This window comes from Monodon monoceros, unplaced genomic scaffold (genome assembly GCF_005190385.1).
Source record: "Monodon monoceros isolate NGI ecotype Baffin Bay Population unplaced genomic scaffold, NGI_Narwhal_1 Super_Scaffold_3, whole genome shotgun sequence".
Taxonomy (NCBI): domain Eukaryota; kingdom Metazoa; phylum Chordata; class Mammalia; order Artiodactyla; family Monodontidae; genus Monodon; species Monodon monoceros.
This window is the reverse complement of record NW_021703780.1, coordinates 86,233,467-86,247,674: the sequence shown is the minus strand read 5'-3', so window position 1 is coordinate 86,247,674 and position 14,208 is coordinate 86,233,467. Positions and strand designations below refer to the sequence as shown.

Here is a 14,208-nt window from a genome sequence, read left to right as displayed (position 1 = left end):
AGTAGTAAACATAATAGTAATGTTAGGAGAATCCTATGAAATTGCCATTTTATAGGTCAAAAGCAGCTGAATTATTGGCTATCTCATGTGGTTCTAGCTAGTTAGAATGGCAGGAGCTAGCATGTATTAGATGCTTACTATCAGCCAGACATTACCTAATTTGAATTTTCCAAGGAGGAATGACAAGTAGGTACTTGTCGTTTGTTATTTCCCACTTACACAGGAGAAAATGGAAGCTTGATGAAAGAAATTAATGAACTTGCCAAAATCCATACAGACCTACTGAGCTAGTATTTTAACCCCGGGCCTTTGCTCTTGAGTAGTTTGAGCTCACGAAATACGATTTCACAGCATCTCCTCTATCCTCCAAGCCTTACAGTAAATTGAGAAAGTGGGTCCACAGTTGTCATTCCTAAAAACAGTAAGGAGGCTCAATTTTTCGTCATGCTGTCACCTCCTATTTTTGTTCTCTTTTCCCACTGAGTTCTGAGAGAAAAAGGGAGCAGGATTTTTAAATTTTTTGCAAAACCAAGAGCTTTTATATTCATAGCCAGACCCCATCTCCAAGAGCTGCTGAGAAGGATTATCATTACAAGAGCAGGTCAGGAGTCTGAGGGTTGATGCCAATTCAATTAACCAGGGAGTTTGGGTAGACGGGGTTGGGGGCGGGCGGCAGCTGGGAAGGAGGGATGGCCAGAGCCTTGTAATATCTTCTTGACTCCTGCACTTTCCTTCTCCTGTTTCCATTCTTGCCACCACTGATGATTTGGTTAAAGGTCTTTCTGTTCCAAATGTCAGAAACTGATTTGACTTGTCTTTTAAAAAAGCAGGGATTGGGGCTTCCCTGGTGGTGCAGTGGTTGAGAGTCCGCCTGCCGATGCAGGGGACACGGGTTCATGCCCCGGTCCGGGAAGATCCCACATGCCGCGGAGCGGCTGGGCCCGTGAGCCATGGCCGCTGAGCCTGCGCGTCTGGAGCCTGTGCTCCGCAGCGGGAGAGGCCACAACAGTGAGAGGCCCACGTGCCGCAAAAAAAAAAAAAAAAAAAAAGCAGGGATTTATTGGAAATATACTCACACCTTTCACTGAATCAAAGAGAGAGGTAAATAGCAAACCTCATGAAGAGCCTTAATCAGAGAAGCTCTGGGCCCTCAGAAACCTAGGGCTTCTCTAGGGCACCAGGGCTGGATTGATTGGCCTCAAGTCTTCCTCGTTTCTCCAAAGCACATTTCAAATTCTCAAGAGAAAAAAATCTAACAGGCCCATCCTTGGACCAGGGGTCTATCTCAGTATGCATCATCCATGGCCAGGGGGCAGGATCCTTTAACGTAGAAATGGATACTGGGGGAGGACGCATCTCTGCTCAGAGCTCCTGAGAGGAAAGAATCACTGTGAGATCCATGAAGCCCCGAGAGTTCTCCATTACAAAGGGGATTTCTTCCTGTGTACTAAGCTCTGTGTGTGCTTATCTCCTCCAGAAGAGTACAGGATCTCATTTAACTTTGCCCCTCTTGTGGGCCTGGCTAGACAAGGCACTCACTAAATGCTTATTGAATAAATGAACTCTGTAGACCTTGACCTTTATTTGGAAAAACAAAAAATAACATAAAATAAGTAGCACTTGTGGGCATAGGATTTCCCGTAGGCACTGTGGGACGGAGAGGAGAGAAATAATGATGGGGGGAAAAGTAGGATGCCAAGAAGGGAGCGCTAGAGAGGGAGCAAGTTGCCCTGGCTGTTCAGCAAGGAAAAGCCTGCGGCTGTGATGCTATCTCTTCCTAGGAAATGGAAAGTGACCAAGACATGGTTCATGTTTTCAAATATTTTTACAGAATATTTTACATGTTCAAATATGTTAAAATGCTTTTTTTTAAAAAAATAAGAACTTCAATATATTTCTCTGTTCCCAAATAGAACCTACAGTAGCTCCATCTCAAGTTTGTGCAAATAGCTTGTCTTCCTCAGAAATTGAAGTTTCTTGGAACGCTGTTCCTTGGAAGTTGAGCAATGGACACTTACTCGGCTATGAGGTAATGTCTTTTAAAATTAATTAGCTCGTGTAAGTATGTTGCCATGCTACCTTGTCTGCTTTCATTTAAAAGTTTTCTTAACAATGACATCTTAGCTAAAGTCTGACTTTTGTTCAATTTTATCACCCTATTCTGTGTGACTGTCAACGGATATTGACTTTAACTCAGCCAGTTGAATGAAAGTGACTTTAGTTGAGGTATAAAAGAAAAAAAAAATAAAAGGAAAGGAAATCATGTATCCTGTGGGCCTAATCTGTAGCTAGTTTGGCGAAAAAATAAGAGTGAGATCGAAACATAGTATTTAAGTTCACTGGGTATATCTGCTAATAGCTCTTCCAGTGCTTTGTCTTATTTTCTTGGTGGCCTTGCTACTTCTAGGCTCTAGAGAAGTCAGCCTTGTAGAATGTAATTCTTGCCTTCAAATCATTGCCTTTGGTGAAATAAGATGAAAGGTCTGAAACAGCATAACACAAGACCAAATGTAATGAAGTTCAGAATAGGCCACACAGAAAGTGGTTGAGGGATGAGTGACCTTGAAAGGTTTCATAAGGGTAGTAAGGTTTAACAGGACTTCAAGGAAAAAAATAAGTAAACGTAGAGAAAGTGGAAACATTCCAGACTGAGCATGGCACACTGAAAGAGTGGAAGGAGTAGAGGTCCACCTGCAGCAGGTGGTTCCTGTAGGGCAGGTGACGGTAGAAGGGTACAGTGGGGCCAGGTCACAGACGGCTCTGAATGTTAAGAAGAGCCATTCTGGACTGGGCTCCATGTTTAGGACGGAGCAGTTAGAGAAAAGTGGGAGCAGTTGAGCTGAGAGCTGACAAGATAAAAAGCGAAGTCTTAAGAAGGTTTCTGTGACCATGAAACTGTGGTAGCCACAGCTGTGATTTCACCCCGACCCACAGCTATCTTCTTAGCAAGCTTCCCTCCTGCTTCTAATTCCTGATTCAGTGGCATATTTACATGCACGTGTTTGCAATACAGGACCGTGTACCCTGCCACTTGCCAACATAACCTCAGTGACTGCACGAGGGTGGCCACTTGCTCAAAGGCAGCTGACCCATGGACAGTTAAGCTGAGCTAGTCAGATTCTTTTTTTGTGTGTGTGGTACGTGGGCCTCTCACTGCTATGGCCTCTCCCGTTGCAGAGCACAGGCTCCAGACGCGCAGGCTCAGCGGCCATGGCTCACGGGCCCAGCCGCTCCGCGGCATGTGGGATCCTCCAGGACTGGGGCACGAACCCGTGTCCCCTGCATCGGCAGGCAGACCCTCAACCCCTGTGCCACCAGGGAAGCCCTAGTCAGATCCTTGTTTGAAGTATTGAAGCAAGCAGCATAGAGATTGTGTTTAGTGAGTATAATGCAGTGATATGTCAAATTTAGGGCCCAGTTCAGACTTCCCAAGTGAAGGCCATGGGCAGATAGGACAAAGCTGATTTAAAGAGATGAGATGGAGCAGACATACTTTCATGCAGCCCGAAAGGATAGAGGCGACAAGGACCCATGGAGCTTAAAGAGCAAAGTAGAAGAGCTCTTTGACAATTGTCCAGTTCTTGAGTTGGCTCTTCTCTTTCTCATAATGTCACCTTGTCCTCCTTTTCAGCCATCAGCTCCCTTTACATTTGAACTTGAGAGAGTTCCTGGTCCTTGTAACCAAACAAGCAGTGACTTGAATAAATTAAAGATAAAGTAGAGAAAGGATTGGCTAGAGCAGTGGTGCTCAAAGGATGCACCATGAGCCACCTTCACCACAATTACCTAAATTTCTGCTGAAGATGAGCCCCCAGAATCCTCCCTGGGCCCACTGAACCCAGACATCTAGGGGTGGGTGTTGTGAATGTGCATTTTTATGTTTCCCATAGGGAAACATCTTCCTGCACATGTATGTATAGGAAGCCCTGGTCTTGACACAGAGGCCCTGGTCTTGACAGAGAACCTGATCACAGACAGAGCTGTCCAGACTTAAGGAAACCGAAGTGATACTGAAGAAGCAAAACACCACATAAATACAGCAGAGCAACTCGATCAGCATCTTAAAGGAAGCCAAGAACACTTGGATGGAAAATTCCTTTAATTCCCTGACAGTGAGTAGAAGCAGTGAAAGATAGTGGGCAACCAATAGTCGCTCCCCAATGATTAGAGAAATGGCATTGACAGGAATGGTAAGTGGGATGGAAGGAACACAGATGTAAAGGAGCATAATCCTGAGGTCAAACCTGTACCAGACCCCAACTCTGCCACTCACTGTGCTGGAAGAGTTACATCAATTCTGTGAGCCTCATTTTCCTCGCCTGCGGAATGGGAACAATGGGCCTAACCTAATTAGGATTTTGAGAGGATTGAATGAGATTAGGCACCTGTGCTTCTCACAGTTTCTGGCTTATAATAATAAGTAATGAATAAATGTGAGCCATGTTCCAGAAGAATTTTTCAGATATTAATTTATAGATTTCTCCCCAGTAACTATTCTCAAGCAGTTCTTCGACTCCAAGCTCTTTTGCCTCATGAGAGTTTGTGACAGCTATCAAGATGGGGTTGCCTGTGAGATCCCTTCCTTCCTTGCTTTGTTTCCAAAGCTCAAGCCTTTAAGGAGATTATTTCATGTATCCTAGAGGGTGAAGAGAGAGAACATGCCACAGAGGAAAAAATACAAGAGAAATTTCAGGTGACCTTGGAGGAAACGAAGATCTGAGGCTTACGAAATCTCGTGGGTCCCACAGCTTTCTACCTGGCAGTGCCCAAGTTGGTGGCCAGACCACAGAAGGGAACAGCTGTGCTTCCCACACTCAGCAAGGACTTCTTATTCCCCAAGCATGGCAGAACTGCTGGGCCTAAAGGGATCAGACCAATGTAACAGTAAGTTATCTTGGCCAGGCTTTGGGAAGGGAGCCCCAGGAGTGACTGAAGTCGAATTTTCCATTAGCTGAGCCGGATATGAAATTCAGTGTTAAATCAAATTTACTTAAAGAAAATAAATGAGCACATTTTGCATCTCTCCAACAGCAGACTGAAGTACACATCCCCCATTCATAACTTTGTCCTTTACAAACTGTATGATAGGATCATAATTTCTGACTTGGTTGTAGCTTGTGAAGTAGTTAAGAGAAATAAGCAAGAGACTCTATATAAATGGGCTTTGTGGGCTTCCAAGCACCACAGGAATGTTACCAGTCACTGGCGATTGTTTTGACAGCTTGGCGGCAGGTAGATGCTGATTTTAGAATGTATCAGTTTAAGCTGATCATGAGTCATCCAGATATGCATACTCCCTAAGAACGTAGAATTATACCACTGTGGCTCAGGTCAGCAGAGAGAGGTTGAATGAACAAGAGAGAAAACCAAAGAATCCAAGTAGTGCCACTGTAGTATCCCATGAAGTCCACACCATTTTGGAATTAGACAAACCTGCCTTCAAATCCACTGGGACAGAATATAAGCTCCACCAGCGACAGGGGATTCTGCCTGTTTGTTCACTGATGTATTCCAAGTGCCAAGAGTTGTATCTGGCACATAGGAGGCAGGCAAAAAGTTCATGTTGATTGAATAAATGCAATTTTGGCTCCATTATCTTACTGCTCTCTGGCTTTGAGCACATTATGAATGCTCTCCAAGGCCCAGTTAAAACAGTAAATAACTCTCAGCGTCACTGAAGAAACTTTAAGTGAGATAAAGCAGCCATTGTGAAAATGGCCCAAAGAGACTTTGGGAGCTTCTCCTTTTCTGTTTTGAATATTGGGCATTGGGATAAGATTTCATTGAAAGGGGAAATTTGAAAACCAGTGAAGTAATACAGAAACACTTAGCACAATCTGAGTATGGCACTCAATGCTGTTGTTTGTGTTGCTACTGGTGTTGCTCTTAGGTGGGGGGCAAAAAGATGCAGAGCGATGAGCATATGGGACTTTGCTCGACATTAATGATGACATCTTGCCTATCTGTGTAAAGAGTACCAAATTTAACATCCAAATGGAGCCTGAATACAGTATTGAAAGGAAACAACTAGTGAAAGTTTGTTCCCCAAGTGCTAGGTATGTATGAAAAGAAAGAAACAAGCTCAGGAAAAGGTATACTAATTGGGGCAACTTAAGAAATAATTTATATAATTATGCCAAGATAAAAATACGTATTTTCATAGTCTGAATAATGATTTAAACAGTAACCTGGAAGAATAAATGACTTAGCAGAGTATTTAACTATCAGGCATGTGGCTAACTTTCTGGGTTGCAGTTTCCCCAGTGTGGCTTCATAATTGTTAATGGCACCTGCTTCCCTCTCGTCTCATCATGTGCCACGTGGCGTGCTGAGCACACATCGTCATTAGCATCTAGACTAATTTTCTTTCTGATTTGACCAAGTAGTCGTCGAGGGGCTCATTTCCCTGGGCTCCAATTTATTTCATCTTCTAAGCCACAACACTCAGGCTCAGATCTTTTCTTGTGCCCTTTGCATAGGAACAAGAGATACGTGCAGACAAGATAAAGAGGATACAGATGATTTAAGTTCATGGGTAGTGGGTGCCTGAGGAACAAAAGCTCCAAAGTTCTAGCTTGGTATATACAGTCCATTTCTTTAAAGTCATCTTGTGTCTTGAGAAGATAAAACTTGGGAGAATGACCTTGATAAGTGATGGAAACAAAAATCTATACTTGTGAAATACTACAGGTAAGCATATTTGTGGGACTGTTGCAGGAGGGGGACCCCTTCCAGGGCCCGAGAGTGGGCTCTTGTCTAACACTCAGAAGTGAAGTGTCTGGAGAGACACACGTGCTGACAAAGCAGAAGACTTTGCTGGGAAGTGGCTCCCGGGTGGAGAGCAGCAGGGTAAGGGAAGCCAGGAGAACCGCTCTGCCCACGTGGCTCAGTCTCGGGTTTTATGGGAATGGGGTTAGTTTTGGGGTTATCTCTGGACAGTCACTTTGACTCAGGGTCCTTCCTGGTGGCGCATGCATCGCTCGGCCAAGATGGATTCCAGCGAGAAGGATTCTGGGAAGTTGGCAGGACATCTGGGCTGGCGTCTCCTCTTTCCTTGTGACTTTTCCCGAATTCTTCCGGTTGGTGGTAGCTTGTTAGTTTCGCATTCCTTACCAGGACCTCCTGTTGAAGATAACTCATGCAAGTGGCCACTGTCGTGCCTGGCCAGGGCGGGCTGTTTCAGTCAGTGTTTCCCTGGGAGGGGGGGCGAGGGGGAGTTCTAGATTTTTTAAAAATGTTTGGCAGTGAAATAGAACTTGGGTAGGGAGGGAGGGGAACATAGTAGATTTATTGTTTTTCATGTGTAGCAGGGGAACATAACTAAAGATGTGTACAGAAGGCCAAACTAAAACTTCACAGATACCTCTATCCTACCTCCTGTTCTAAACAGCTGTACAGAATGTGTTTAGCTCCTAACATTTTAATTAGAATGGAAAAAGACGTCAAATATTTGAATACTTTTCTGAGAATACGAAAATTCTACTGGAAGAAACAAAGACATATGGAGAGAGTCTAATTCCTTACTATCAGGCAGAGAATTAACTTCACTCTAGAACGAGTCACATGTACGTAGGAAAATTGGATAGAGACAATTCAGGTCCATTTAAATAAACAGGAAGGCAGCAAAAATGAATTGAGTAAATAAAATGCAGACTTTCTGGAGGTGGTGGAAGGATTTGTTATGCTGGAGAGAGCAGTAAGTATGTGTGTGAGTGAGAGCCACCCAAACAAAGCTGGGTTTGTTATTAGGCAAATATAGTCCCTACCAGACTGTGGCTCAGCATTGAGGGATCCAGGGGAGTAAATATCCCAGCCTCTCTCTCCTCGCACCAGCCGTCTCCTGGCTTCTCTGTTTCTGAATTCAGGTTCACTGCTCTCCTCTCAAAAGCCAGTACTCAAGAGACAAGTCCTGGTAGGAGCGGAAAAGTCGCTTTATTCAGGAGGCCAGCAAACTGGGAAGATGGCGAACTTGTGTCCAAAAACCAACTCTGAAGATTCTGCTCGACCATGAAAGTTTTTAAAGGGAGAATGATTTGGGGAGGCCTTCAGGGTCTTCATTTATCTTCCACTGTGTGCAGACTTTTTTCTGATGGGTTGGTGGTGAGGTAAACAGGGCTGTGCTCCAGGAAACTGGTGCTCAGGCTGAAGTTACCATCCTCCACCTGGGCGGGGGGCCTTAGTTCCTGCGGAAGAACTCAAAGGTATTGTTATGTATATTCCTTGAGGTGGAAGCAGGACCCTGCGCCTCCACTCCCACCCCATGCACTATTATTTCTTGCCTGCTTCTCCTTTGTTTCTGTATTCCCTCCCTTCCCTGATATAGGCAGTTATTTGAATCCTCCCTTTGGAACTCAGGGTAGGTCACGGAGGCTAAATGAAGCCTATTTCCTGCAAACAAGAAACTGGGTATACAGAAAGGATTTGTACTGGGAGGGCCGTACAGGGTCCTGCTCCATTTCCTCTCCATCCGGTGAGAAGCCAGAGGGTCAGCAAGTTTGGTATGTAATTCACATAGGTCAGCCCTCCAGGGACTGAGAGCTAAGTAAAGAGTAGGAGATAGATCTGGATGTGTCTTCTAAAACCTGTCGAATGCATTTGCCTGCCCGATATTTACTGAAATGTGTTCCATCTAGCAGCTAAGATGAAATATTTGTCTTCCTGAAAATCTGTAAGTATACACAAAATTATTTCAGTCTATTCTGACTAAATACCTGTACTTTAATGGCTAAAAAAGGTGCCATTTTTCAATATATTATTTTTATAAACTGCATTTCATTTTAAGCTTAAGTGAAATCTCTGATACTGTGATATGAAGGACTCCTCACAGCAGGGGCATTCGTTTTTGGAATAACCAAATTACTTGCAGAAATAGAGATAGCATTTTAAATCCTGACATTCCTCAAGTTTATTTCTGTTTACTTACCGAGATAAAAATATATTAGCTTGTGAAAGGGTATTACGGTTCTGAAGAAAAAATTATTATCAAGAAATTGGAGTCCCAGTGTTTCATAGGCACATAGAATATTAGGACTTGAGTAACTAGCTTGGTGAATTAAGGGGAAAAAAATCTTCCTCTCTGCTCTATCCACAAAACAGTTCTGACACCAAAAATGTGGGGTTTTTTCTCTACACCAGCCAGTTCTCTGACACCAGCTGGGGGTCCTAAAATTCAATTCAATTTTGATCCTCTGTACTTAGAGTTAGCTTCAGATCCTACAAATTGAGGGTTCAGTCCCACAAGACTGCCCTGCCCCCCCCCACCACACCACACACACAGTGGAGTCCAGCCCTCCACTGACCAACTGAGGGGTTCTCACAACCCCCTCCTTGGGTTTGATAACTTGCTAGAATGGCTCACAAAACTCAGGAACGCACTTTACTTACCATTATCCATTTATTGTAAAGGATACAACTCAGCAACAGCTAAACGGAAGAGGTGTGTAGGGCAAGGTATGTGGGAAGGGGCACAGAGCTTCCATGCCCTCTCCATGCCCTCCACTCTCCCAGCACCTCAATGTGTTCACTTACTTGGAAGCCCTTCAAACCTCTTCAGTTAGGTTTTTTTTTAATGGAGGCTTCACTGCATAGGAACGATTGATTAAATCATTGACCGTTAGTTAACCAAATTAAATCAACCTCCAGCCTTGTGTCAGGAGGTGGACCTGAAAGTTCCAACCCTCTAATCACAAGGTTGGTTACCCCGGCAACCAGTCTCCATCCTGAAGGCACCCAGGAGACCGCAGCCACCAGATGTCTCATTAGCATACAAAAGACACTTACCGGGGCTTCCCTGGTGGCTCAGTGGTTGAGAGTCCGCCTGCCGATGCAGGGGACACGGGTTCGTGCCCCGGTCCGGGAAGATCCCACATGCCGCAGAGCGGCTGGGCCCGTGAGCCATGGCCACTGGGCCTGCACGTCCGGAGCCTGTGCTCTGCAACGTGAGAGGCCACAGCAGTGAGAGGCCCGCGTACTGCAAAAAAAAAAACAAAAACACACTTACCACTTCTGAGATTCCACGGGTTTGGGGGGAGCTGGTGCAGAGACCAAATACATATTTCTTATGTGTCTCTGTGGTGGGAAGAAGGGAGGCATTTTTAAACTGTCTGTGTTTAAGTCATGCAAGAATTCACCGATATTGGGTACTTAGTGTGTACAAGCTTCGACCCAAGCAGCAGAGCTATGGTGATGACCAAGACAAACCTGCCTCCAGAACATGATTCCACCTTAGCATTCGCCCCTCCTGCTGTTTTCTGTGCCAAGGGATGCAGTTGCTGGCACTGGTGCACACTCGCACTAGCAAACCAAGGCAGGGTGACCCGCTACTGATGGAGAGAGTGGCCTGTGTCTCTCAGGCTGGGTGATGAAAAAAAATGTTGAGAGCCACAATTCAGTCTTAACCACCTTCTCCTTTGGAGTTGATTTACCTTTTATTTTTCCTCCCTCTGAACTCAGAGTGAATCTACAACATGAAAATATCTGCGTTTCTTCAGTTCTGGAAAATTCTGAGACATTTTCTCTTTTATTGTTGCCTTTTCCTTAACCTCTCCTTCTGGAACTCTGGTTGGAAAATGTCATTCATCCTCAGTGTTTCTTAACTTGGCTTTCATAATTTTTCTTTCCTTCTCCGTGTTCTGGATTTATTCATTCTGTCTTCTACCTTGCAGTCTTCAGCTCAATCCTAGCACTGATTTCTTTTTTACTATTGTATTTTTCAGGTGTCAGAATTCTACTTGATATTTTTTAGATTCGCCCCATCTTTTTTCTTCGTCTCCTATTCTTGCATTATAAATTTAGTCCCTTCTCTGGTAAATTTGAACATTTTAAATATACTTATTTTAAGATCCATGTCACCTAAACGTATAATAGGCAGTCCCCTGTGGTCCAGTCTGCTGACTTACTTTCTTGTTAGCAGGGTTCCTCATGTGCTTTGTAATAGTTCTCTCTCTGCTCATCTTTTGTAGATGCTGCCTTCATGTTCTGGCAATGTTATATTAACTCTTTTCTGCACAACTGTATTTTCAGAGTTTGTTCCTTCAGCCTGGACACGTTTCCTTTCTTCATCCCTGTATTGTGGTTGTGCCTATAAAATCCATATTAGTGTGGAGTTATATTCTGTCCTCTCAAGTGTAGAACTTTTACCATTTAAACCCAGAACACAACTGAGAGGAAAAATGGTGTCTTTTCTTCTTGGCTTTTTCCTCTATTTAAAAAAAAAAAAAAAGACTATCCTCATATAAATATTTTTGAACAAAATTTTGTAGAACATAACTGATTTATTACTTACATAATAAAAAATATCTATCCTTGTATAAATATTTTTGAACAAAATTTTTATAGAACATAACTGATTATTACTTGGAAATATATATGTCACTGCTTTATTTCTTTATGCTTTAGTTATATGCATATTTATTCAACTTTTAAAGTAAAGCTATTTAAGAAGATTATATAATAAGTTTGAACTAATATCATGCTCAATTTTGGCACTAATTTTCTCTATGATTAAATATTTCTAATACCTGTCAGAAACTAATATCTAAAAATAAATCTCTCATTCTGATACATGGAGATTGGTTAAAGTACTTCAGAAACAAACTGCTATCAAGAGCTTTCAGACACCTTCTATGAACTGATTTATAAAAGATAATCCATATGCTAATTGAAAATTATTTTTATTTCTTCTTTAAATCAGTCTCCTAAGGAATGATTTCTTAGGCAACTTATATTGAAGTAATTTGAATACAGAAAGAATGGCGCATGGATGGAAACCTAAGAGGCCAGTGTGTATCAGAGGATGATCTTGATTGAGTTACTTGAGTTCTCCCTGCGTTTGCCATTCCATGTGTTGAGTGACAATTATTAAAGCTCATAATTATGTGATCTTTTTCCCAGTCTATGCTCTATCCTAGGCCACAAGTTTTCAGGCTGACTACAGTGTTTTATTATAATTATCGATTATGTGTCATCTTAGTTTCATAACTAGACAGTGTTTTAAAGAGCAGGGAGCGTCTTCTCATGGTGGTTATCTAAACCTAAGCAGTACCTCCGCTGTTAACAGCTGGTGGACTTAGAATGTTTGTGAGTTTTCGGTATCCATTGACAATTTGTGGGGTGTGGCTTTATAAAAGACAGTTTAGCATGTTATCCTTAATTAGTGAATAAAATCTATGTGGTCTTCTTTGATAATGGTAAATGGTATCTGTCATATCTGTGGATGTGTTTTGCTAATTTATATTTGATGCTTTAAAGCTGTAGGAGGTGCATATTCAATTCAGTCCTAATTATTTGGGTTTACGTCCTCCTTTCAAGGTTTTTCTGAAAAGTAATAACTTCTTTCCAGGGAAAACGCACATGTACACATACATGAGCCCAGCATTTTGCATGAATTTAAGGGGGCCTTGATATCAATATAAATATACACACACATATATACATGCACATATATAGGGAAAATATTGATCTTGCATGATATTAATATGCTAATTTGGGATTATTATCGAAAAACCTGAGATTCTATATTTTGCTGTTAATCTTTTTTAAAGAAATAATTTTATAGTTACTCATTTTTTTAAAGTAACTTTAGGTGTATTTTTCTCAGAGGCCTGAAATGGGTTTACACTATGCAACCCATAAACACGTTTTGTTTAGCCCACAGACAAATGGGGCCAACTCTAAATTTGGGACATTTCACATTAAAATCAGGATTTTTGCTTTCTTTTAAAAAAAGACCTGTAAACACTGGGTCCATCTTCCCCCCATCGACCAAAGCTGCGTAGAGGCTCCATTATGAAGATGGAACGTGCCTGTCTCCTTTGCCGCAGTTCCCACACGTCTCTGCTGCCTTCATGACTCTGATGGCTGAGCATCGATTGCCGTTTTCATTGTGCTCAAGCAGCCGTTTACTTACAGAAATTATAGAAATGGTTTCCTGTTTTCATATTTTGCTATCGAAGTAGATAAATGAAAGTCAAACCAAAAGGGCAAAGACTGCAAGAAAAACAGGAAAGTGCCTATTTCTTTCTTTGTTATTTTTAATAAATTTATTCATTTAATTTATTTATTTTTGGCTGTGTTGGGTCTTCGTTGCTGTGCGCAGGCTTTCTCTACCTGCGGTAAGCAGGCTTCTCATTGCAGTGGCTTCTCTTGCTGTGGAGCACGGGCTCTAGGCTCCCAGGCTTCAGTAGTTGTGGCACACGGGCTCAGTAGTTGTGGCACACGGGCTTAGTTGCTCTGCGGCATGTGGGATCTTCCTGGACCAGGGCTCGAACCTGCGTCCCCTGCGTTGGCAGGCGGATTCTTAACCACTGCGCCATCAGGGGAGCCCCAAGTGCCTGTTTCTTTAGGAAAGTAAAAAATATGTACTCAGTCTGCTTTACGTATTTGTGTTACATGTCCAACCCCTGCTTTAGATGGTCAGATGGTGATATCTGGTCTCAGCATGAGGAATAGTTGCACTTTTCATGAGCCATTTGTTTGGTGGTTTTGTTGCTGTTTTTATTTTATGAACGATCCAAACTGTCTAGCAAAGCATAGTAGGACTTTATAGCATAAATCGGAGTTCACTGGGGAACATGTCTTATTATTGTATTTTTCTACTTTTATTTCTTTATTTTGTCAAATACTCTCAAAACATTTTTATATTTTTATACTGTAAATGTATATATCTTTATAAGCAGTCTCAGATCATTTTGCACAATTCACAGTAATGAAATACAAGTAAAACATTTCAATATATCCATATATTAACCTGTGTTACCTGCCTTCCTGTTCTCTGCAGTAGCTCTGCCTACTTAGGGGTCTTGGTGACACTTGGCCATCACTGTAGGACGAGCCAGTGGCCAGCTGGCTTTTCAGTGGTCTTTGCTCTGACAGGTCCCTTTCTTCACAGAAAGCATCTTCACCATCCCTCAGAGTTTAAGCATAGCTGTCAGCCTTCCAGCGTTGAGCCTGAGCCAGGTTGATTAGGGTCTGGGAAGGAGAAGCAGCTCACTCTCTTAGAAATGCAGATTTTTTCCCTTCATTTTCCCATTTATAAGGCTATGGGCTAGTAGCATGTAGCACTTACTGTCTTTGAATTTATCTGGTTTATTTGTGTACTTATTACCCGTCTCCCCCAGGAGTCCCTTTTCTTTCACGTCTGTGGCCCAGAGCCTAATGCAGCACCTAGCACATAGTAGGTCCTTAAAAACTACTTGTGGAACAAATTGT

The 14,208-nt window shown here is 42.6% G+C and overlaps 1 protein-coding gene across 2 annotated transcripts in view; it reads left to right on the top strand.

Annotated features, from left to right (window-relative positions):
- CNTN3 (contactin 3) overlaps window positions 1–14,208 on the top strand; it is a 217,451-nt gene that overhangs the window by 183,164 nt on the left and 20,079 nt on the right. For both annotated transcript variants that reach the window (XM_029244094.1, XM_029244095.1), the window contains one exon: window positions 1,914–2,029. In XM_029244094.1, the coding sequence (XP_029099927.1) occupies window positions 1,914–2,029 (116 nt within the window). The remainder of the gene's footprint in view (window positions 1–1,913; window positions 2,030–14,208) is intronic.